The sequence below is a fragment of the Taudactylus pleione genome, unplaced genomic scaffold (assembly GCF_031769625.1).
Source record: "Taudactylus pleione unplaced genomic scaffold, aTauple2 ptg000387l, whole genome shotgun sequence".
NCBI classification, from domain to species: domain Eukaryota; kingdom Metazoa; phylum Chordata; class Amphibia; order Anura; family Myobatrachidae; genus Taudactylus; species Taudactylus pleione.
In genome coordinates, this window is record NW_028284788.1 from 2138736 (window position 1) to 2164090 (window position 25355).

General features: G+C 42.6%; 1 protein-coding gene across 1 annotated transcript in view; it reads right to left on the minus strand.

Moving 5' to 3' along the window:
- The window catches only part of ELAPOR1 (endosome-lysosome associated apoptosis and autophagy regulator 1), a 529163-nt gene extending 504174 nt beyond the window's left edge, over nt 1-24989 (minus strand). Inside the window, exon 1 of the mRNA XM_088445747.1 lies at nt 24773-24989. Coding sequence (XP_088301873.1) covers nt 24773-24892 — 120 coding nt within the window. The 5' untranslated portion in view covers nt 24893-24989. The remainder of the gene's footprint in view (nt 1-24772) is intronic.
- Nucleotides 24990-25355: the final 366 nt, after the last annotated feature.

Below are 25355 nucleotides of genomic sequence, written 5' to 3' on the forward strand. Positions count from 1 at the left end.
TCAGCCAGCAGGGCTGAGGGGCCGCGCAGCAGGCTAACTAATGAGGCTGGAGGTGGGTGTAGCTGAAAGGGCCAGGCAGTGTCTGTCAGTCGGCAGAGCTGAGTGGAGCTGGAGACGGCTGACTAATGAGGCTGGCGGTGGGTGGAGCTGAAAGGGCCTGCTTGACTGTGTCGAGGAGCCTGAGTCGGACTGTCAGTCAGCCTGCTGGTGTGAAAGGTCAGGCTGACTGGCTAGGATGGTGGCAGGTTGAGCTTAATGGGCCGGACTGTGTCATTCAGCCAGCGGGGATGACAGGTTGGACTGACTGGCGAGTATGGTGATAGGTGGAGCAGAGACTCGAAGTGGCAAGGGCAACACATAACAATAGAAGATGCCATTGTTATGGGGCCCGGATTGCATTGAGAGCCCAGCTTGCTGCAATGTCTTTCCCAGGTAGGCATGCATCTCCCATTTTTTTTTACCCTGCATTGTTTAACGCCATTTTAAATGTACTGCTCCTCAGAGTCTGAAGAGATAAGTAGGACTGATTGCAGTCAGTGGCACCGAGCGCTGCAGGGGGAGATGGTGTTATGGTAGATGACTGATTTAGCTCTGCCAGATGCACTCTCTCTCTATCTCTGAGCAGCTGCGCAGAAATCCAGGGAATTCTGTTCAGCCATTTGTCAGCTGTGACTAACCACCCAAGGCAAAACTTCTCTATCATTTGAGTGCAGTCCAGTCCTAATTACAAACATTATTTTGCATTGCACCTGTTTAACAGTTTTGTCTACCACCACTCTACTGGTGTGAAGTGTCAGTTCTGTCTAGGGGTAAATTTACTAAAGTGAGAGTTTTTAGAAGTGAGTTTTAAAAGTGATGTTGCCCATAGCAACCGATCAGATTCTAAATAGTATCTTCTAGAAGGTGCTAGTTAAATGTTAAGAAGAATCTGATTGGTTGCTATGGGCAACATCACTTTTAAAACTCTCACTTTGGTAAATTTACCCCTTGGTCTCTATTGACTTGTTGAGTCCCAGGCATCTGAACATGTGCTGTCGATTCTGTGGCTTAGGAGGTGGCTGGATTCCTGTCCTGAATCCGCGGTCAAAGGGCACCAACAAATAGCCCTTTATCCGATGCTGATGGGGCTAATTCTCTTTTTGTTCCCTTATCGTATCCAATAATTTATCATTTTGCTGAAAATTCACCTCTGATTTTTAATTTACACATACGTGCAATTTTTCCACTTGTTTCTCTCTCTAGATTTAAATGTTTTTGCTTCCGCTATTATTTCTGCTTTGCATCTTTACTTACTATTTTATTTCCCATGTCATCCCCCCTTCCCTAATTTCTCTGTCAGCTCCATCTCCCTTCTTTGTCCTTTATGTCCCACCCTCCCCCTAATCTTATTTCCAGTAAACTGGTATGCAAAAACATTTTTGCTGAGGGTGATTTTATAAGGACAAGTGGGTTAAACACATTACCCAAAGAACTTCTATTTCATCCAAGCTCCTCTCAGTCTCCCCATTAGAGCAAAGTTATGGAAACAGTGGAGGTGAGCACAGCTAGTGAGAGCCATGGCCTGGAGATTTCATACACACAATAATGTATGTACAATTACCTTTAGGGTGTTTTGATCTCCTAATTACAGAGATTAATTAAGTTTCAAGCCTCATCCAAAATGATTTATAAGTGGGGAGCTGACTTCTTTAATATTACAGCTCAGAAGCATTATCTGATGATGTCTTTATTTTCTTTTCCATTTGGTTAATGTCCTCCTGGACAGACTGAGCCATCAACACAGTTGTAATGCCAGAAATATTGGTACAGGTCACTGGTTGCTGTAGTGTGTCTATAACATTGCTAAAGTCATGTGCTGTCTAAAAAGTAATTTTGGAGCTGTTGATAAGCCCAGGGGAGTGAGAATTTGTAGACCTGTGGCAGAAGTCTAGGGACGTGTAGGGGAATTATTTTAGTCTGGGCTTCTGGTACAGTCTCCCCCCTTTAACCTGAACCATAACACCATTTTCTGCAGTCAAAGAAAAATGCTGTAAATTGTAAGATATTCAAGTATTAAACATCTTTTTCTGTATCTATCTAGCTATTTATCATCTGTCACATATCTAAACGGGCATATCCACTACACGATTCACTCCATGGGCTCTATTTATTAACATTATTTTTACTAAAATAAAGTGAAAAGGGGTGTTTTCACACCCTTTTCACATTATTTTAGTTTCACCTGTAGTTATTACAGGGCAATTGGAGTAGAATTAGTAAAATTCTACTCCAACCCCTAAGTATCACTTATTTTTAGTAAAGCAGATCGCATTTCCCATAATTGTAATGGGAAATGTGATCCAACCAGAGTTACTAAAAATAAATAGTAAAAAAATACCGGGGGAAGCCCTGTGATAATAACGCCACATGGAGGTGGCGTTATCCAGGGTCTCCCCCGGTTACCGGACTCCTGCTCTGCTCTAACGGGGAGAGCAGAGGCGGGAGCCGGTACCAGTAATCAGCTATGTGGTCTAAACAGACTGCAAGCTGATTGCTGTAAAAAAAAGAAAAAAAAAATTGATACATTTTTTTTTACTTACCTGAATCCAGGGACCGGTGATCGCGCCTCCGGTGATGGCTCCTCTCCGGTCAGCTGGTCTCCCATAGTGCACTGCGGCCCGGTCATCAGGTGATCGCGTCCCAGTGCAGTATGGGAGATCACCTGATCGGGAAGCCCGGAGAAGATCACCGGAGGCCAGGAGGATGCAGGTAAGTGTAATGAAGGGAGGGGGGAGTCGCGGGGGTCCGCGATCGCGGGGGGCGGGGCTTAGCAGCAGCGGCCGGTCGGCGCATGCGCGGGCTCTTAGTCGCGGTATTTTTTCCGAAAATACAGCGAGTAGAGTGCGGATGGGATCCGCAGGGACAGAGCTTTATCACAAGCTCTGTCCCTGCAAGGGATTTATAGTAAATCCCTGTGATATTGCCTGAATTCGCAATGCGAAATCACTCGGTAATATCACACTACAATCCGCATTCAATATGCGGATTGTAGTAAATAGAGCCCCATGAGTGATATTGTGTAGTGCGTCTCCGGCAGTGGTGTGCTCAATGTTGTTAATGTCATTAAGCACACACACTGAACGATATATCGTTCAGTGCCAACACCCTCCCTCATCCCCGAACCTGAACAACCTGACGATATCGTCAGATTGGACAGCAGGTTCGGGCGATGAGCAAAGTTATCTATGACCAGCGGGAGCGCGCATCGCTGGTCACTGACGGCATATCCACTGGACAATATAATGAATGATTAAACGATATTGTCTAGTGGATACGTGGCATAACTATGACATTGTCCGCCTACTTCTGTGACTTCACAAGTTGGCTGGTCTGATGAAGAAGTTGGTTGTGTGTGTGGAGCACCATTTTAGTTGGACAGTTGGAAGAAAGTTGATTTGGTGTATGGTCAGATTTAGTCTCCAGGTATAGTGATGTACTAACCCACCTAATTTGATGTTGGTTACGCCTACAGTTGATTTGGTGCCGTCCACGTGAGGCCACTTCAAGAAATTTTTCCAGGGCCACTTTTAGTTCCCAATCCGCCCCTTACTACATCTGCATCCTGCGACAACAGAATTGCACCAAACGCTATTCCGTTATCCGGCTGTTCTGGATTGAGCCCAGTGTCACCAAGCTCAAGCCCTCTGCCAGCTACCATGCAGAGCCTGATCCATTGCAAGGGTTCAGTGGGTATCAGCTGATATCAGTCAGGAGGTGTGGCTGCAGCTCATTGACGCATACTTAGTGCCGGTGGTAGGAGACTGGGTTTACGTAAGAAGCGGTCGCAAACGCTGATAGTAGGAGTTTGGTGCTGGTAGCAACGTTACACGCCCATGGTGCAGTGGGTGGAGTCAGGAACAGGTGGTTACTGACAGTAAGAGGGTATCCCTGATACCCCAAGGGTGGGTATAAAAACTAATCTGTGATCGGGTAGTGAGAGAAGACATCCAGACATATGCTCCTAAAATTAGTGCATTCAGTACAGGTACTGCAGAGTCATATATATCTTGATCGCTTCTACACTTTTGAACAAAGAGGCAGACTGTGAGTGTGAAGGAGTGCTTTGAGAAGATGTGTACATGCTTATTTTGAACTACAATACATATGTCAGATTTACTTTCAAAATATTTATAGTAAAACATGAACAGAAAATATAAAAAACTCCAGTTAATTAATGATCCACAGAAGTAATTATCTGAAAACCACTTATACTGTACATTTGAAAGAAATGTTTGTTAATAAAGTAAATACAAGAAAACAAGATATACAAGAAATAATGGTAATTTGCTTTAAAATAAAATTAGTAACTTTTTTCTTTTTCATGACCTGTGTATCTCAATCACATGAATTACTTGCTTCCCATGCACGGTTACCGGACTTTTTCGGGCTGCACCCACTCTGTGAAATGCCCTTCCATGCACAATAAGACTTTCCACTAGTCTCCATACCTTCAAGCGTTCCCTGAAAACGTACCTCTTTAGACAAGAATCCAGAACCGTCCACATAACCTTTATAGCTTCCCTATCTAATTAAGGGCCTGATTCAGTACAGATCGCAACTGCGATTGCTATAGCAATTACGAATGCAGTCTCACTGTGATCACATGCCAATCCTCTGCGATCGCAGCACAACATAAGTATGTCCACCTTACCTTACACACATCCCTAATACTTAGCAAGACTGCGAAACCATCGGTAACATTGAGTACCATCGTAGCCTCACGCACACTTGCATAAGGTCAGAACTTACTCAGAAATTACTAACCCTCCGGTACTCAATGAGAGCTCAGGCTGCGTATGCCATCGTTGTAGATACTTTATGCACGCCCCTGCAAAGGCGTTCAAACCTACTGGCACACAGACCACCCCGTCACCACCTACAATGGTACTTTCTGTCAATCACCCTGTGATGGGTCTGCGTAGACACTGCGATAGCAGTCCCGATTTCAGTGGCTGGTTTGCGAAGGCGCACTGCCATGCATATGCATGAGAGTACGCAACAATCGCCCAATTGCGTGCGTAATCGCAGTTGCGATCCATAATGAATCAGGCACACTCTGCACAGATACTGAATTTGGGCTTATTAAGGGGCATATTCAATTAGGTGCGAAACGTCATCGCTGGTTTTCCATGCGATGTATTGAGCGCGTCACCACTTATCCCAGTATTCAATTACGAAGCCCTGAAAACGGAACCCGGCGAATTTGAAACCCGCAAAAAGGTCTGTCAAAAATGGGGAAAACACTCTGTACCCCCCCCCCTCCCCGAGAAGCTGAACTAACATAGGGGATCACCATAGGGGTGTTCTTCTAGTACCCCTAATAAAGCTATTGTGGGTTGTTTTTTTTTACAAAAGCTTGCTATTAGCGTCTTTGCATAAATGATGAAGTATGGCATTAAGCAATATTTTTTCTGTAAAATAACTAGTCCCAGCAAAATTGGGGTACATGAAAATGGGTACTATCATAATTTGAAATTGCTAATGTGAAGTTTTAAAAAACTTAAAAAATTAATCTGCCGCAAACACCTGCAATCTTGAAAACACCTGGCGCATTCTTGGGGACCCCCCTGGAGTCCATTTTGCTAGTTTTTAAGTTTGTCCCCCACCTTTGTTTTTTTTTTGCCCCCAAAATTAAAGTGCTTTTTTGGGTGTTCTTAATAGGGGTATTCAATATGGAGCAGAAACTCAGTTTTTGCAATGATTCGAAAAGTCTTTGAAAAAAAACGGGGATAACTTTTCACCACTGAATAGGTGGCGAAAAAAAGTGTAGAATTGGGGCTTAGGGGTGCAGGCTTAAAAAAAAATAGCCTGCACCCCTGGGAATTACATTTTAAAAATAACTGTCAAAAAAAGTTAAAAAAAAAAAAAATAGGGACACTCCAAAAAATTTATTTAAAAATTGGGGTGAAAAAAAAAAAAGGTAAAAAAAAGTGTTTAAAAATAGGGAAATAGGTTCAGGGCTATTCTGCAAGTATGCAGCAGGTGTATTCTAGAATAGGCTACTAGCGGCAGATGCATAGTTGCAGAATTTTTTAAAACTTACTTTAGGGACATAAAAATATGCTAGTACCCATTTTCATGTACCCCAAATTTGATGGGACCACTTAAAAAAAATGAAAAAAATAACCTAAGTGCTCTTCTGCAACACTTCTTCAATGTCGAGAAAAAAACACCTGCTGCGGCTATTTAAATCCCCGACTTTCATTTGCAGGCTAAAACGGGGGTACCCATAGTGATCCTCCATGTTTTTACAGTTTTAGGGGGGTCCTACAATTTATTCCAGATAAATTTCGTTTTTTTTCGCAGATCCCACTTCGCAGGTTCCCGTTTTCGTAGGTTTTATATTGAATACGGGGATAAAGCGGGCGCGCGCCCGATACTTTATCCCAGGAAAATCTCTGATATGGAGCGAAAAGTCCAGCACAGACTGTAAATTTTTTTTTTATTTTTTTGACACAGTTTACCTTTGGGGGCTGTCCTAAGGGTGCAGGGTGGTTCCCACAAATTTGCACCCCAAAACCCCAATTCTGCATTTTTTTCAACAGCTTTCATAGGCTAATCTTTTTCGCCTATTCCAATACATTGACCGGCGAAAAGTCTTTAGAATTGAACACGGGGATACACAATTTTGCCGGGCGAAATTATATCACCGGCGAAACGGCTTTTCGCATCTAATTGAATACAGCCTTTAGAGCATACATGCCTACCCTCCCGATTTTCGCGGGAGGCTCCCGATTTTTCAGGTAACCCCCCGCACCCCCGGAAGGGTAGGCATTTCTCCCGCATTCTGCCCACTTCCTAGTGAAGTGGGCAGAATTAGGAGAATACCTGCGGCAATCGCGGGTCTCCGTGAAGGGGGCGGGGCTTAAGCTGTGATTCTGCATGAATCACAGCATTTGGCCCCGCCCCCTATGTAAATTGTGCCCAATCGCTGCAATTTTACCGCGAGGGGGCGGGGCTTAATGTCGCGAATCGTCAAGCCCCGCCCCCGTCGGCCCCCTGCTGCTTCTCTTACCCGGGCTTCTCCCGGGAAGAGAATATTAAAGGTAGGCAACCCTGCTTTAGAGGTAGTTGTGCTTAAAATGTACATAAAGAAAAGGGACATATACAAAAGCGTATTTATGTCATACTTGCCAACTCTCTCTGATTGTCAAGGAGACTCCCTGAAATAGCAGCAATTTCCCTGACTCCCTGAAGAGTTTAGCAATCTCTCTGAATGCACCTTACCACCATTATGTAGCTGTTATATACTTGGTAAAAAAATAAATCAGAGATATTTACATACAAATGGGATCATCAATGCCATTTCCCTGCATTGGTTATAGGGCACAATGGGGTCTATTTATTAAGCCTTGGATGGAGATAAAGTGAGTGGAGATAAGGTACCAGCCAATCAGCTCCTAACTGCCATGTCACAGGCTGTGTTTGAAAAATGACAGTTAGGAGCTGATTGGCTGGTACCTTATCTCAGTTCACTTTATCTCCATCCAAGGCTTAGTAATAGACCCAAATGATCCCTAAGGCTACATATATTTTCATATAAGGTTCTCTTGGCCACCTTGTAATAAACTGTCAATCAATCAATTGAAAATTATCAGTGTGTTTCCATCAACAAGTAGTTCTTCTTACTAACAGCTTTGGGGCTAGTTTACATGCCAATGTAAGTCAGTTTTATGGCATGCCTCTCAGATGTACTGTAGGAGTACATGTCCACTTTACCACCGCACTCACAGGCCCTCCAATATGACCTGTTCCATTAGGTACAAAATGCTCTGCTCCTGGACTTCCCTCTTAATTTATGATTGCAGACACCTGTGCTGAAACACCTGTCTCATCAGTTAAATAGTTCAACACAGGTGACTGCAATAATAAATTAGGTGGGAAATCCAGGAGCAGAGCATTTTGTACTTGAAGGGAGGAGTCATGGAGGATAGGCACTCATACACTAATACCTCTTTTCCACCAAAAACCCGGGTCCGACCTGGGTTTTTGGACATGGTTCCAACCCAGGTCAGACTCCATTTATACCCCTTTTACACCGGAGCTAAAACCCGGGTTTTTGAAGGGTTAACCCGGGCAGCTCCCTGGTGTAAAAGGGGAGAGAGTTGAATCGCCGGGTCGAGTGACCCGGCAATCCAACCCAGGCAACTAGCAGGGTTTAACACGGGCGCAGCCCGTGAAACCCTGCTGTGAGAACAGCGCACTCCGGCTCACGATGACCTGGAGTGCGCTGCTAGCCGGCCGATTGGTCCGGCTTCAGTGGCGCTTGGAGATGACGTCATCTCCAAGCGACCACTTTCACTCCGCAAAAGCCGGGTCCATGCAGACCCGACTGCGGTGTGAGCGGCGCAGACTCGGGAATATACCGAGTCGGCGCCGGCAAAATTCCGGGTCTGATCCGGATAGGAACTTTGTTCCAACTCTGGGTCAGACCCGGAATTTAGGTGGAAAAGGGGTATTACACTGTACCTTCGATCAAGGTTACTCCCATGTCAGCCCTGTTCACACTGAACCCAGGTCTGCCCTGCTAAACCTGTGAGGTCATGAAAAGTGGAAGGTGACTGCTCCACAACCACCAGCTTATTTTAGGCAAGACCCAGGTCAGATAACCCGGGTCGCACTGTTTACACTGCAGCATTACCAGAGTCCATCCTGGGTCCAACCCTGGTAGCTACCTGTGTTGGATTGCTTGGTCACTTGACCACTTTGCACTGAGCTGCGACCTGGGTAGACCCAGCAAAACCCCAGGTTTTTGTTCTGGTGTAAAAGGGGTATAAGTGTTGCTTTCAATTCTCCATGACTTGCTTATTCAAAAGTAGGCAAGTATGATGTATGTTCAGCTAGTAATATTTGTGCCAGTGTATGTTTTACACTCCATGACAGTATAGAAATGTGATTTGAGAGTGCCAATAGTAAATTGCCTACCCTATTTTTACAAAATATAATAATGTAATGAACTGTCATATATACAACATAGAATAGTGTCTTGGCACTGATAATATAAAATGCAAAAGGTGCATTTGCAATATAAGTTTTAAAAATACAAAAAGTTTAATTCCTGCAAAAGTTTTCAAATAAATAATCTGACTAGATAGCCACTACTTCATAAACTGCATACACAGACAACGACTTTGTTAGTTAATCTGACAGAAAATCGTTCATAAAATCGATCATAAAATAGTTGTTGTCAGATTTTTTGAAGTGTAATGAATGATTTTTGTGAACTACAAACGATTTTTGCATATTCCCTTGATTAAAATCGTTCAGTTGGTCAGTCTGACTGAACTACAAAGTACAAACTACAAACGTGAACGCGCATGAACGATAATCGTTCATCGTTTTAACTCAGAAAGTGAAAAAATTTTTCAACGATTGAACGATTAAACGATATCGTTAATTGTTCAAAAAATCGTTGTGTGTGTATGCACCTTCATAATATAGCTACTAATGATTTAATCAGCTTGGTGGTTAATATGCAATCTGCCAATCAGAAACAGCTAGATATTGCTGATAATAATCATCATTACTACATACATCAGCACCCACCCTTTATCACCCGCAACACCTATGTTTCCCATGTGGCATATATGAGTATGCATACATGTGTAATTTAGCGCAAATATGCAAACACGCCTATACTGTTATAAGAACAAGAAAGATCGCGCTGATCTGTGTCTGCAATATGGGAATCATGTAATGCAGGAGTCTGGCGTAATTTAAAAATAAATTTTTATTCTATACAAATATATAAAAATCAACACATTAGAATATTGCACATATAAGTCAAGATAGATACATACAAATTCCCAAGATTGCTAATTTGAAAAAAAACTTGAGTCTTTGCTCAAATGTCTTGTAAGTCTGAACCAATAAAGCACTATGGAGCTTATTCAGAGGCGGCCGTACGGTCTACGACCGCCTCGATGTTTTGCCAGTGCGCACGTGCACGAGGGAGCCGGCTCCCTCGTGCGCATGCGTGAGACCCGCTATGACTGACAGCGCTGGTCGTAGCGGGTCTCTTTCCAAAGGGGGCGAGCTGTCGATGTTGATTGACAGCTCGCCCCGTTTGGAAGGCGGGCCGGGGGGGTGGCAGCCCAAACAGAGGCGTTCCTATGGGAACGCCTGCCGTTTGGGGGAGGCCCCACTGACATCACTAGTGATGTCAGTGGAGAGCTTCCGGCTCAGACAGAGCCAGAAGCTCTCCGGGGCTTACGACAAGTGAGACCCTACCCTAGGGTCTCGTCGTAAGCCCCGATGGTCGCGATGGTCTCTGACCATCGTGACCATCACCCGAGCGGTCGTTAGAGCTGTGGGTGTTAACCCACAGCCTAATGACCGCAACAGAGGCAGGCGGTCAGGATGCAAGTGGCCGCCCAGTTTCTGAGCGACCGCTTGCATCCTCCGACCGCCTCTGAATGAGGCCCTATATGCGGGTAAATATATAGAGGCCTAACCATTTACCGACTTTCTGTACGATGCAACAAAAACCAGGAGGCTTTGGTCAGAACTTGCAGAAAGTCTGCAAGTGGATAGCCGGCAAGGACCAGCGATGCGCGTGCATGCTGGGTCCTTGCCAACCCCGACTATCTGTCGAACATGCCCATCAACCTGACGACGGTCGTCAGGTTCGGCATGTTAATAGATAGGGCGATTGGGCTCCTGTACTGATGATATTCAGTGAACGTCTTTCAGTGCGGTGCCCGCACCTCAGCGACATGAAAGTCTGAACGCTGGACATTCAGACTTTCATGTCGTTAAATGGATAGGTTCCTTAAGTCTGTAATAAGATATAGTACACAAGTAGTAGGGAAATCCTTTTATCTGTTATGTAGAACCTTAAATAGCAACTGCACAATAATGCCCCTTTCAGACATAAGTAGACCTCCAGTCACATTACACCAAATTCCGGGAAATTCCAGGCTCGGATACATTCACACTGAACCCGGGTCTACCCTGGAAATTGGTGTGGACATTTTTTTTTTGTTCACTGTAATGACATAATATAAAAATTTGCATTTATAGAGTAAAGGCCACAAAGTTTGTTTGTTTCCAATGTTTTTTTTTTTTTTATTGAAAACCAATACATCTTTACATTACAATATAAGAAAATTATGAATGTAGCCTTTAAAAAGTTTTGGTCTATACAAAGATAAAATTTTCATGTAAGAAAGTTAAACATAAAATAATGTAGTGCCTGATATGCAGGTGCACAGAACAGCCAATGAGAAAGTTTTCATAAAACCCTGGTTTAAAAACCTGGGAAAAGCCCTTGTACAGAGCATGGTAATGGACCCAGGACTTCAATCCGGGTAATTTCTGTTCAAACATAGCAAAAACCCAGGTTGATGCACGTTCACGGCCAAAAACCTGGGTTTTTGCTGTATACCCCTTTCACACTGAAAATGAAAATCCCGGGTAATTCACTTTTACCAGGTAATTTGCTTAACAACCCAGAATTTTTCCCTGCGTGAAAGGGTCATCCTGGGACTAAATTCACGGGCTACGACATGCAAAAAAACCAGGGTGGGAGACCCAGGAATTTAGTCCCGGGATGACCCTTTCACAGGGAAAAAACTCGGGTTGTTTAGCATATTACTGGGTAAAAGTGAATTACCCGGGATTTTCATTTTCATTGTGAAAGGGGTATCAGACAGAAAATGGCAAAAAATCTGGCACGCAAAATGCCAGGAAAAAGCTGGGTTTTTTGCCATTTTCTGTCTGAAAGTGGTATTAGTAGCCAGCCTCCAGGGATTTCTCCACAAGTGTTATGCAAGACTTGATTATACCCCTTTTCCACCTAAATTCCGGGTCTGACCCGGAGTTGGAACAAAGTTCCTATCCGGATCAGACCCGGAATTTTGCCGGTGCCGACTCGGGATATTCCCGAGTCAGCACCGCTCACACCGCAGTCTGGTCTGCATAGACCCGGCTTTTGTGGCGTGAAAGTGGTCGCTTGGAGATGACGTCATCTCCAAGCGCCACTGAAGACGGACCAATCGGCCGGCTAGCAGTGCACTCCAGGTCATCGCGACCCAGAGTGCGCTGTTCTCACAGCAGGGTTTCACGGGCTACGCCCGTGTTAAACCCTGCTAGTTACCTGGGTTGGATTGCCGGGTCACTCGACCCGGCGATCCAACTCTCTCCCCTTTTACACCAGGGAGCTGCCCAGGTTAACCCTTCAAAAACCCGGGTTTTAGCTCTGGTGTAAAAGGGGTATTAATGAGCCATTCAGCACGTCACCACACCATACAATGTAGCAACTCAAAACTCCAGCCTGCTAGTTTGTAACAGATATATGGCTGAATAAGTTCCACCTTGCATGCTCAACATACAGTGCAGATTCTCCAGTTAGCATGTCCAGGTATATACAGGCTGGAATGACAATTGACAATAAGGATTTTAGCAATATTCTCAGTATTGCCTACCCTCCAACATGACCCGTTCCATTAGGTACAAAACACTCTGCTCCTGGACTTCCCACCTAATGTATGATTGCCGTCACCTGTGCTGAACTAGGTAATTGATGAGACAGGTGTTTCAGCACAGGTGTCTGCAATCATACATTAAGAGGGAAGTACAGGAGCAGAGCATTTTGTACATCATGTTGGAGGGTCTGGTATAACCAGTCTGTGCTGCTATCCTCCGTTAGCCACAGCTTATTAATTCACTGTCACCACATCCTGCAGTACACGCAGGGGGTGTTTCGGAATAGGCTGATCATGTGACTTGCAATAGAACTGTCAGTTATTAACTGTACCTGTTAAGATGCCTACTGAGCTTGTAATTTAAGGTTATTTTAAGATAGATAGATAGATAGATAGATAGATAGATAGATAGATAGATAGATAGATAGATAGATACATAGTATACTGAGGTGAACAATCACATCCTACATTTATCTGACCATGTGACATGTTACATCATAAACACCCTTTGTTATGTCACTCAGCTTTAGTAGAAAGGTCACCATTTTGTAGAAAACAGTCACTTATCAATTGTATCTGCTGATAAGACATGTCATAATGAAGGTTATGCTTATTATAACCTAAATGTTATATGTGAAAATAATGTAGATAGCCCCCCATTAGTTGCGGCTCTAAGTGGGCACATGACCCGGGTGTCAGACTTGAGGGGGTGCCGGGGAGAGGCTGCCGGGAGGCTAGGTTGCTGCTCTTGTGGGTTTCGAGCCATATCCCGGCCTTGAGAGGCACAGAGACAGTCAGTCTCATGTGGTGCCGGTCGCAAGCCAATCAGTGCTCGTGCTCGAGGCTGCCGGTCCGTGAGCTCCAATTTGTACGCTAACGATGCCACATTATAATGATGGCAGTACTGACAGTTCCCCAGTGTGTGGCAGCCCCATCCCGCGCTCACCTGCCGCACGGCACTGGCAGGTAAGAGTAGTGAAATAGGGCCTTACTGTGGCTTAATGTAAAAGATGTCTTACTGTGGCATAATGTGTAAGGAGCCTTAAGCTGGCCACAAACTAGACCAACTTACATCCAACCAGCCAACTAGTTGATTGGTTGGAATAAAAATCTGGTAAGGTATGAAAGCAAATGACAATCAGCAATTTGCTCCCAAACGCCATAAAATGGACAAAAACTGTTGTTTGAACAAATTGTTTAGATCAAACATTTAACAAACTTGTCTGAACGACCATTTTCATCTGTTTTCTGGCATTTAGGAGCAAATTGCTGATCATTTAATCCCATAAATTACCAGATTTTCATTCCAACCAATCAACAAGTTGGTCTAGTGTGTGGCCAGCTTTACTGTGGCACAATGTGTAAAGGACCTTACTGTGGCATAATGTAAAAGGGGCCTTACTGTGGCATAATGTGTAAGGGGCATTACTGTGGCATAATGTGTAAGGGGCATTACTGTGGCATAATGTATAAGGGGCATTACTGTGGCATAATGTATAAGGGGCATTACTGTGGCATAATGTATAGGGGGCATTACTGTGGCTTAATGTATAAGGGAGCTTACTGTGGCTTAATGTATAAGGGAGCTTACTGTGGCTTAATGTGTTGGAAGGGGCAATACTATGGCAGAATGTGTTATAAGGGACATCACTGTGTGGCATACTGTGTTATAAGGGGTATTACTGTTGGATAAGATTTTATTGCAATCCATTCCAAAAAGAAAGGCAATATCAGTCCAATAAAGTCCTCTTTTAAAGACACTGGATTATGAAGGAGAGATTGCCCCATTTATCGGTGAACATACTCTTTGGGGTATTGAAAAAAATCATCAGAACTATTACCAATGCCAAAATACGGAGAAATGTTTCGTAAAATATTTCATAGGGCTTATATGTCCCCACAGAGACGTTTTGAGATGGGTTTATCATTTTGCCTAAATGCTTAAAATGTGGGGCTAGGAGAACAGATCTCTCACACTGCTTTTTGCCCTGTTATAAAGCAGTTTTGGAGAAGAATTGGAGGCTTTATTAACACCTATGTTGAGGGTCACTGCAGAATGGGCTATATTTGGAAAATTGGCAATAAGCAATAGGTTTACAGTAGGGAGACAAAAATTATTATTGGCAATTTATTGGCAATTTCTGCAGCTGCAAGAAAGGCGATTTTACAAACATGGATTCAATCATCACCAACCTCTATGTCAATGTTTCTGGATAAGATATATTACATATTTCGAATGGATTGGGTAGAGTCATCAAACCAGAAAGAAAGATTAACTATGAGGTTTCTTGACATGTGGGGAGTGTATTTGCTGACTCTATCCGATTCAATACAGGATCGAATTAAAGAATGTTTTTCAGTTATTACTTGGGATGGAAGATGGGAGTAAGATACTGATGACTTATTGATCTACTTACTAATTCCTGAGTTAAATGTATTTAGTGGAAGGGGACTCGCCATGTCCTGCCATATGAGGAATTAATATATAGGTGTGCCAGACCCTCAAAAAACGGGATTTTGTAATGGCTAATAGATAATAAATTGATTTATCACAGAGCGAGGTACAAAATTTAAATTGTGATTTTTCATCTATAATGTACACGATTTATTGTCTGATATTTGTAAGGATTAATGATTGTTGTAGAAGTATGTTATTTTGTCTTGAAATTTAATTGATACGATTTTTATAATGATAATGTGCAATAAAGAGAATTGTTAAAAAAAAAAAAAAAAAAAAAAAACTATGCACACTCCAACCAACACTAACGCCACCTATGCACGTGTTCTCTGCAGTTTGTGGGCATATTTATACCATCATGGTGACGCCATTGTAGCATGTGCGAATTCTGGCCAATCGGATTATGTTTGCTATTTTCTCCCATTTGCTCTAATTTCAAATACGAATTTGGGGGGGGTGAGTTCCGTCATATTAAATTTTTGTGATTTCAATTGCGAATTCAGTTGAGAAAAATCCCCGAATTGACTAATGTCGCACATGCCATAACACGGCTAGTTACACTATCGAATGACAAGATGCAAGCAAATACAATACTTTGTAAATGTGCATTTTTCAGTGCAAAAAATTCCAGTAAAAAGGTGTGAGAATGGATCGCATCCCAATACAATTCTTAGTAAATTTCCCCCTATGTCTACTTTAGTTTTGATTATGTGTTTGTGACGGGCTTCGGTGTCTCCTGGTGGGCTTGTCTGATATTCTACACATATATGTTTCTATTTATTTCTTTGCTTCCAGTTATATGTATTATTTTATTTGGATATATTGTGTCTTTAAGTGCTGATATTCTGACCTTTTAATTACCTATATTTATGGTATGGTCTCCCAGTCTCTGTTAAGCTCTCTCACTTGTATATCCTTAGTTTCGCAATATTAGGTGTTACATACCTGTTCCAGCGCCCCCTAGCGTTCTCGATACTTCTGCTATAGCGACTGTTTACACCTCATTGGTGCTCGTACCCCTCAATTTATAATGCTTTGATTTCTGTTTTTGTCTCCAGCTCCTTCCATTTGTTTATAGCTTACTGTATGGGAGGATCCTGCTCCGAAGCTCTCCTACCAATGGTTTTTGTTTTGGGCTAGCCTTGTTTTTACCCTGCTGTTTTGTGTGTTCCCCTTCCCTTTTTGGTTAGTCACTCCCTCCCCTTTCCTGTCAGTTTTTGGTAATCTAGTCGTATCACTCAGGCTCCCTGAGTGCCTCCCTTTTGTTAGTATTTCATGGTTAAGTTTTAGTCATTACATACCCACAGACTTAACTCCCTAAATAAAAGAAGGCATTTTTCCTAGCCTTAGCTGCTTTTCATCACAAGACGAACCTCCCTGTAGGAGACGCATTTTTCCTCATTGGCACTTCTTGTCTCACGAGACTCTAGATAGCCGTTTGCATATTATGCTGATGGTCCCTTTAAACAACATGGAGTGGCAATACTTTTTTACCACTCAATACAGTTTGAACCTTTCCCATAAAAGCCTGTTCCTATATAAGCTTTCGGAATCAATAGAGATAGACCACAGTCTTGATAAATTTCATCTCAATAATCAGGACTGTCCACTGGGTATATAATTACCATGTTTCTTCACTGGTAGAGGGATAGTCCTATTAGCGTTTAATTCAAATACACAAAATTGGAGCCCTCAGATAGTCGTGCTGTCCGAAACAATGTCCGAAACAAAGTTCAGATATCCAGGAAGGTAATTTCCTTTTGGTAGATCCGGCAAGCTTGTTCAGGCTTTATAGTAATGGTATTTCCATAGTGCAGCTAAGTGGGTAGAGGCTGTAAATCACTGACACGTTTTGCTGTGTACATGACAGCTTTCTCAAAGGTGAGTCATATGTGTCCTGGTAGGCCTTTATACCTATCCAATTAATCTACTCATTGACACCTGTTTACAATTATTCACTCAATATACTAAAATATTATTTACCTTTAAAGTTTGGTGTGAATAAGGTTAAACAAATTGATGTGTGATTTTCCTAGCAGCATGATCTAAGCCATGGAATTATTAGTTAACATATTCATTGTTTAGGATGAATGAGACTCATCTATCAGATGTACATTAAAATCTAAGGGTGGGTACACATCAGAACGATGGGCTATCGGAACGATGGTCGGAACAAATTCCTTTCGTTCTGAACCATCCATGATTGCCTGTACATGCTGTGCAATTTAATGAATGACGGATATAATATCTTGTTCCGTTTCTCATTAAACTGCACCACCTCGCTCACAATATCTTCTGATTGGCCGTGCAGCACGGCCAACCAAAAGATATCGTGTATGACACGGTTTTGGTATAAAAGATCTACATGAAGATAGATAGACACCACATGGTAGACAGTCAATAGGTAGACAGGAACAAAAGGTCGAAACAAAAGTTCAACAGGGATGCTGAAGGTCAACACAGAAATGGTTAACACAAAAATGGTTGACACATGTTTTTTTTGTTTTCTAACCCTAATATTTAGCCTAATCTTAACCTTCCCCTTGGTGCCTAACCCTAACCCTTCTTCCTCGTGCCTAACCCTATCCATCGAGGTAAGTGCCTAACCCTAATCATCCCTCCTCGTGCCTATCCCGAACCATCCCTCCTAGTGCCTAACCCCAACCGTCAAGGTAAGTGCCTAACCCTAACTGTCTCTCCTAGATCCTAATCCTAAGGTAAGTGCCTAACCCTAAAATAAAAAAATGTTGACCATTTTTTTGTGTCGACCTTTTGACCCTGTTGACCTTTTGTACACGCCTATCTTCATCCATGTCGACCTTTTGTGTCTCAACCTTTTGTCTCTGACTACCTATTGACTATTACCATGTGGTTTTAATCTAGACATTGTTGAACTTTTTAATGTAAATCTAGTGGCTGGAACCCATACAATCCAGAGGAGTGCGCAATTGTGCATACACACTGCACGATATGCACGATTTGTAATTCCAATTTGCCTGGAAATGACAAATCGTGCAGATATCTTAGTGTGTACCCACCCTAAATATGAACCACACTCATTCCAATCCTAATGAGTTGGCCCCTGAGAAATTATTCTCTGGTGATCATATATGATTACCAAAGAGTAACCCATACACTGAATAACTGATTAAGAAGTCCAATGAAGCAGGAATATAAGGGTACTCAGGTTTACCCTTACTTTAAAGAGAGAAGCTCGTAATACATGGCCTTGTCGAGGGAATTGTCTGATAACATATAATCACCAGACAATATCATCTTGTACTACAGAAACCATCTTAGAGCTAAGCGAGCGATGCAAGGAGGCACTAAAATCGCCTGATCTCCCCCATCTGATTACCTACACGCTTGGGGGCACAGTCATTTGAAAGAGGGGACTTCTCTCTTTAAAAATGTTTCTCCTTTACTTTAGTAGTTAGTTATTAGGCTGGAACATCACGGCACCTAATGATCTTTTTAGCAAATTGCGCATGCATCACGTACTGCTTATACATTAAATATTTAGAAACATTCTGATCTGTACGCAGCTCAAATTTTTCTCTGTGACTACTGAGTAGGTGTTACTCTGAGTCAACTGGATGTGTCATGGGCATGTTGTGACTTATGCACAGTCATGCACAGTGCGCACCAAATTCTGCACCTACAGTAGCTTGGGGTAGGTGTAACTGCCTATGATGGTGATGATTATACTCTAATTTACAACAGCACCCAACCCTTGGTTACAGACAATATGCTGCTTATCTAAGTGTTATGCAGCAATGTATACATCATGTATCTGTCCTGCATTGTTTGTACTGTTAATATCTGTTTTCTTGTGTGCTTATTTGTTTATGTACTGTGTAAGGCGCTGCGGACCCCTTGTGGCGCCATATAAATAAAGGATAATAATAATGATGACTTATCTCGCAGGCAGAAGATTGTGGCGGTGCAATCACATAGATGAGTGTGACGCAAATGGGTTTATTTACAAAGTGTTAGGTTGTAAAATTTTACATTTATGTTTAAGCCCAATATTTAAAAGGGCCTTGCTTTTAATAGCAATCACTGCCCTTTTAAATATTGGACATAAACAGGGGGGGAAGGAGCATGTAGCAGCAAGTTAAGATGAGTTAAGATGAGAGCTGGTTACCCAACACTTCATAAATGTACCACAAAATGTGTTGTCACATTAAGATCCAGAATTGGGTTTGCATTATATGCGACTCTGAATCAGGCACACTGTCTATTGAAAACATTAAGAAGTACAGAGATGGGGGGGTTCTAATTCCAGCTCTCCCCCATTCTGGCATAATTAAACACAGGAGTTCCCTCATTTTATTCGCATGTAGCTCTCTTTTTTAAACAGTCACAACATTTCTTAACACTCTAAAGGGACAGATGTGCTAGGAGTTCAGATGTGTTTTTCTGCATTAAGGGCCTGATTCAAGGATGGACGCAGTGGCAATATTTATGGGGTTGGGTATGAAATCCCGGCCTTTTGGGATGCTGCTGTTCAGAATACTGACAGCAGCATCCCGGCAGCCAGAATCCCGACACCCGGTATTTGGACCATCGGGAATTCGCACGCCGGGATGCAGACTACATCCAATCTAAACTGAGGATCAACAGAGAGCATACCACTGGAATAGGAACCAGAAAACATGAAAGGTCACAGACAGCAGATAAACTCATATTGCTTAGCACCAATTTCTCTCCCTGCAGTAACCATTAACACTCCTGGTACTGTGGGATAAATTGTATCTGTTGTTTATCTAATACTTTAATCCCGCTCAAACAATGAGAAGGGTTAATCCAGTGGATTAGCAAATTGATGACAATAATATATTTTGAGTCTAGGTTTTGTTAGTTAGAAAATCAATAGTTACAATGAACAGAAAATATTATTCCCATCATACATGTGATATATATCATGTATGCTCTGTGAAGCCATACAAATATTTAATGCTAATAATACTGTAGATAAAATAAGGAGCAGAAATGTTATACCCATGCACATGGGTAATATTAATGGAAGGTATGTATTTTGCATACAGCAACCTTTTATGGTACATACACACGGTCAGATTTGACAGATGAACGATTGAATGATTTTACAAACGATTTGAACGATTTTCCCAACGATTTGAACGATTGAACGATTTTTGACTGCATTAAAATGACTGAAATCGACCAAATCTGACTGCAAACACATCAGATGTCAGATATCGTTATCTGACCATCGGGAACGCGCATCGTTCATATCGTTCATCTGACAGATATGAATGACTGAATGAATTTTTAAATCATTATCGTTCAGATCTGAAGAAAAATCTGACCGTGTGTATTCACCATGTGTTTTATATTTTAGATTCCTCAAAGTAGCCCCCTTTTGCATTGATGACAGCTTTGCACACTCTTGGCATTCTCTCAATCAGCTTCATGAGGTAGTCTCCTGGAATGGTTTTGAATTAAGAGGTGTGCCTTGTCAAGAGTCAATCTGTGGAATTACTTGCCTTCTTAATGTGTTTGAGACCATCAGTTGTGTTGTGCAGAGGTAGGGTTAGTACCAGTGGCGTAACTAGGGCAGGGCGAGCGGGGTGGGTGCGCCGTGGCACCAGCGGCGCGGGGGGGCACCGCCGGCCACGGTCCAGCCCGCCCTAGTTAGCCACCAGTGTAGCACCGACCGCAGTGAGTGCGGTCAGCGCTACACATTTACATAGGACCGGCGCTAGGCTTCCAGCGCCGGACCTGTGCTGCACAGCTGAGCCCGTTCCCTCCCCCTGAGCGCTTGCCCAATAGTGCTAGGAGGTGGGCTGTGCATAACACACGCATCGCCGCCAGCGCTGGCAGCGATGCGTGTGTTAAACAGCAGCCAATGAGAGTCAGATAGACTCTCATTGACTGCTACAGCACCCACTGCAAGAGCCGGGCTTCCGTCCGGCTCCTGCAGTGGGTAATGGGACAGACGTCATGACATCAAGACGTCTCTCCCATAATGCTGAGCGCGCCACCCCGGGAGGACTGGCGGGCGGTGGCGGGAGCGGTGTCGCGAACCGGAGCAGCAGCAGCGTGGATTCAGATAAGTATATTTTTATATATGTTTTTTTTAAACCTGTCTGCACTACTGGGGGCACAACGGGGGAGGGGGTGGCTACTACTGGGGGGACCTCTACTGGGGGTGGAGGCACAACGGGGGAGGGGTGTCTACTACTGGGGGCACCATTATTGGGAGGACCTCTACTGGGGGGGCTACTACTGGGGGCACTTAATCGGGAGGGGGAACCTCTACTGGGGACTACTACTTGGGAGGGGAACTACCACTGGGGGCATTATAAAAGGGGCCTACTACTAGAGGCACTGCACTGGGGGGACCACTACTGGGGGCAATAATAGGAAGGGCCACTACAGGGGCACTGGATAGGGGGGATCACTACTGGGTGCCTGCATAAGGGGGACCACTACTGGGAAAACTGCTTGGGGGGGACTACTGCTGGGGGCACTATATAAAGGACACTGCATGGGGGGGGACTACTACTGGGTGCACTATATAAAGGGCACTGCATAAGGGGATACCACTACTGGGCGCACTGCATTGTGGGGACTGCTACTGGGGGCACTGCATAAGGGGGAACACTACTTGGGCCACTGCATTTGGGGGGGCCACTACTGGGGGTACTGAGTAAGGGGAACTAATTGGGGGCTGTATAAGGGGGACCACTACTGGGGATACTGTATAAGGGGCACTACTATGCACCTGCATAAAAGGGACCACAACTGCATACTGGGGGTACTGTATAAGGGGTACTACTGGGGTTAAGATGCATATGGATAGGAATGTTCAGCGTGAAAATAAAGGGGCGTGTCATGTTGACACGTCCCATTTTTAAGTGACCACGCCCAATTTTTTTACGCACGCGCCTTCAGCGCGCGCACATTGGGGGTGGGTGGGGGGGCTCCCTTTTCAAATTTGCCCTGGGCTCCAAATACCCTAGTTACGCCACTGGTTAGTACACAGTGGACACCACTATTTGACTACTGTTGTAATGCATATATCTGACAAACGGGAACGCGCATTGTTCATCGTTGCAGGCTCACGTCAGATTTTCCTTCAGATATGATGATTGAATGATTTTTAAAATCATCGTTCAGATCTGAAGGAAAATCTGACAGTGTGTATGCACCATTAGATCTAGCTTGACTTTAAAACCGCATAACAAAAATACAAACAATTTGGAAAATACTGAGGGGCCTATTCATCATACCTAAACTTTCTCTGGAGGTAAGAACTCGCATGGAGTTCTACCTAATTACCGGAGGAATTCATCATTCCTCATCCCCATAACTATTTCAAAAAGCTGTCATTTTTGCGATGACAGATTTTCATTACTTACTGCAGCTGTAATTCGTGCTGCACATGCGCTGTTACATGCGCAGTGCTGCCTACAGCAGCGGTAATTTTGTGTGTGTGTCCCTGCCCCCTCCGCTCACCTGCCCCCCCTCCCATCTCCGCTCATCTCCCCCCCGTCCCCAATTTACCTGCTCGCGCAGCAGCCTCTGGCTCCGTCTGCTATGCTGTCATGTGGTCTCCCGACAAAACACAGTACTGTTTAGAAGAAAAAAAATACTTTTTTTTTTCTAAACTTTATTGTGCTCTGCTGGGGAGAACATATGACAGCATAGGAGATGGAGCCAGAGGAGAGTCCAGAGCGATGGAAGAAGACGTCGGGGGACCTGCCCAGCTGAAAGCAGGTAAGTGTTACCAACTATTATACGCCACCTCATAGTGGGATATGGTAACACCATCAAACTCCGAAAATACATAATTTTCGGAGTTTGATAAATACCATAATTTCCATATCCCCATACTAATGTATGGGGAGTGTGGAAATTAACGCAGGGGGACTTAGCAAGCAGATATCAGTGATATCTCCTGTGTTAAGTCTCTACATGAATACTAAAATAACGTTAATTAAGGAAAATGTCCTTAAAAACGTTATTTTAGTGTTGATGAATAGGTCCCTGAATCTTACATTATTTGTCTCAGTGTAACATTTTTATTAGAAGTACAGTATGCTTAAATGACTTTTTTCTAATTGGAGATAAAATAAACAATTGAGGTTTTATCTTACAAGAATCTTTCCAAAGGTAGACATGAACAGATGGTGACCTGGAATGGGGGATGGAAGTAATATACTGTATGAGCCAGGTTAGCACACAACTGCCTTCCTTAAAGCTAAGGACATCACAAAAACAGATTCTAAGCCAGCATTTTCACAGGAGCCCCTACTCAAACAGATAATATTGCAAGTACTATGCAGTAATAGAATACATATGCAACAGATTTGTTTCATATCTTAAACTATATATTTAGTATCTTATCAGGAAAGGCAATTCCATTCACTATGTACTGGTATATGAAATAAATTATCCTAATATGACAATTAAGTAATTTCTCTAGTTTTCTGTACGAGTCAGGCCTATACACTTCTTAAATATCCTTACAGTATTTGATTTTCCTTTAACAATAGTGATTTGTACATGCATTGCAGATCAGTTCAAATATGTTGTACTTATTAAATACCTATGTGTTTCCAAAAATATGAAGACAAACTACATTATGTTAACAAAATACAGTGCCGTACACTAAAAAAAAATATATTTTATACTCGCATTTATGTCTTAAGGGGCATACACACTAGACGATATGCTCCCTGAGTGATATCGTCTAGTGTGTCTAGTCGTTAACGATATCGTTCAGCGCCGGGCTCTCTCCCCCATTCCCCAACATGCAGCAACCTGATTACCTCGTCAGGTTGGCCTGCATGTTTACTTGATGAACGATAATGACGAACGACCCGCAGGAACGCGCGTCGTCATTATCGTTCATCATTTTGATGTTAAAAATGGACGATAAAGTGGACGACTGAACGATAACGATATCGTTATCGTTCAGTCGTCCACTTTAATTGCCCAGTGTGTACGCACCAATATACAATCGTGTACTGCACCTACATAGTCAAACATTTAAATATTGTTTTAGAATGTTTAGAATTAGATGAATATGCAGGGAGTTTGATTATTCTTGTTAATCATGCACATTATCTTAAGTTATTTCAACCAAAAGTTAATGTGTGAGAATAATAATAAAAAAGCCAAATACATCAATATGGAGTCACAATGTACAACACATCTTGCAAAGTAACTACTACCATTACTATTAGGCATTACCATTAGTAAAAGGCATGACCTTTCCTTTATGTTTTATTACATACTATACACCATATTTAAATGAATGAATGGACCAACACATGGTGCACATAAGATGTACGAGGACTCACTGGAAAACCTAGATGCCAGACCTCAGGCTTTGGGAACTGTGATTTAATTTAGAATATTCTGCACTAAATTGAATTTTTAGTTTAGTGTTGAACTATCCTAAAAAGTTTTTATGTATCTTACTCTATAATGCTATTACATTTTTTTTACATGATCAATATGCTATAACATTGTGTACTAATACTAAATGTCAAAATCCAGCATATTGTATTTATAATATCTACATTTACTTGGTACTTGCTCATGAACATAATAGATCCTAGCACACTGCCATGTGAGTTGCAACAGCTGTTAGGCAGCCAGCAACAGGCACAACCCTAGATCCCTCTTATTTATTTAAGGTTGACAAATATCTACCTACTGATGTCATTAACTTTCTTTTTATGACTTTAAACATCTTATAGCACTGAATTGTTTAAAGTACCTAAGAACAATATACACAGAAGGTATAAAAGATAATTTTCTATTTCTTTTAAAGTATTTTTTTTCTTTCATTGCATCCTCTCAAACTCCTTACCTCTTTACAAGCATGTAGCTGTTGTCCCTGAAGAGGACTCAAGTTTAAAATCAATAGCACACAGCCGAGGAAGTGAAAGCGACCATGCAGGGGTCGATACAGAGAGGTTGTCTCAGGCATGACTTGTTTCCACCTGCCAACACCTGTCTTCTGGGAAGGTAGAAAGAGGGAGAGGTGATATATTGTAGAGAACAAGTGTTTCAAGCTCCCATCTGTTATCAAGGAGAGGGGAAGGATTTAAGACTCAGACACACCTCTGCTACCTTGTCTCAGCCCTGCCCTGTCAGTACAGTAGGTGCAGCATTAGTTTCCTTTATAACTCATTCATTGCCAGTTTTTAGAAGTAAATATGTCATAAATTACAAATGCATTACTGAAGTAAAATAGAAACAAATGATAATGGGTTAGAGGAATACAGTACAGTGTTCTACCATTTATATTGTTGTTCAAGTTAAATTATTTATTTATTAAAAGTTATTTATATAGCGCGCACATTTTCCGCAGTGCTTATATGCAACCAAAGTTAAATATTAGTTGAATAAATAGCAGGTATGTCATCATGGCACATTTATGTGGGAGAAAT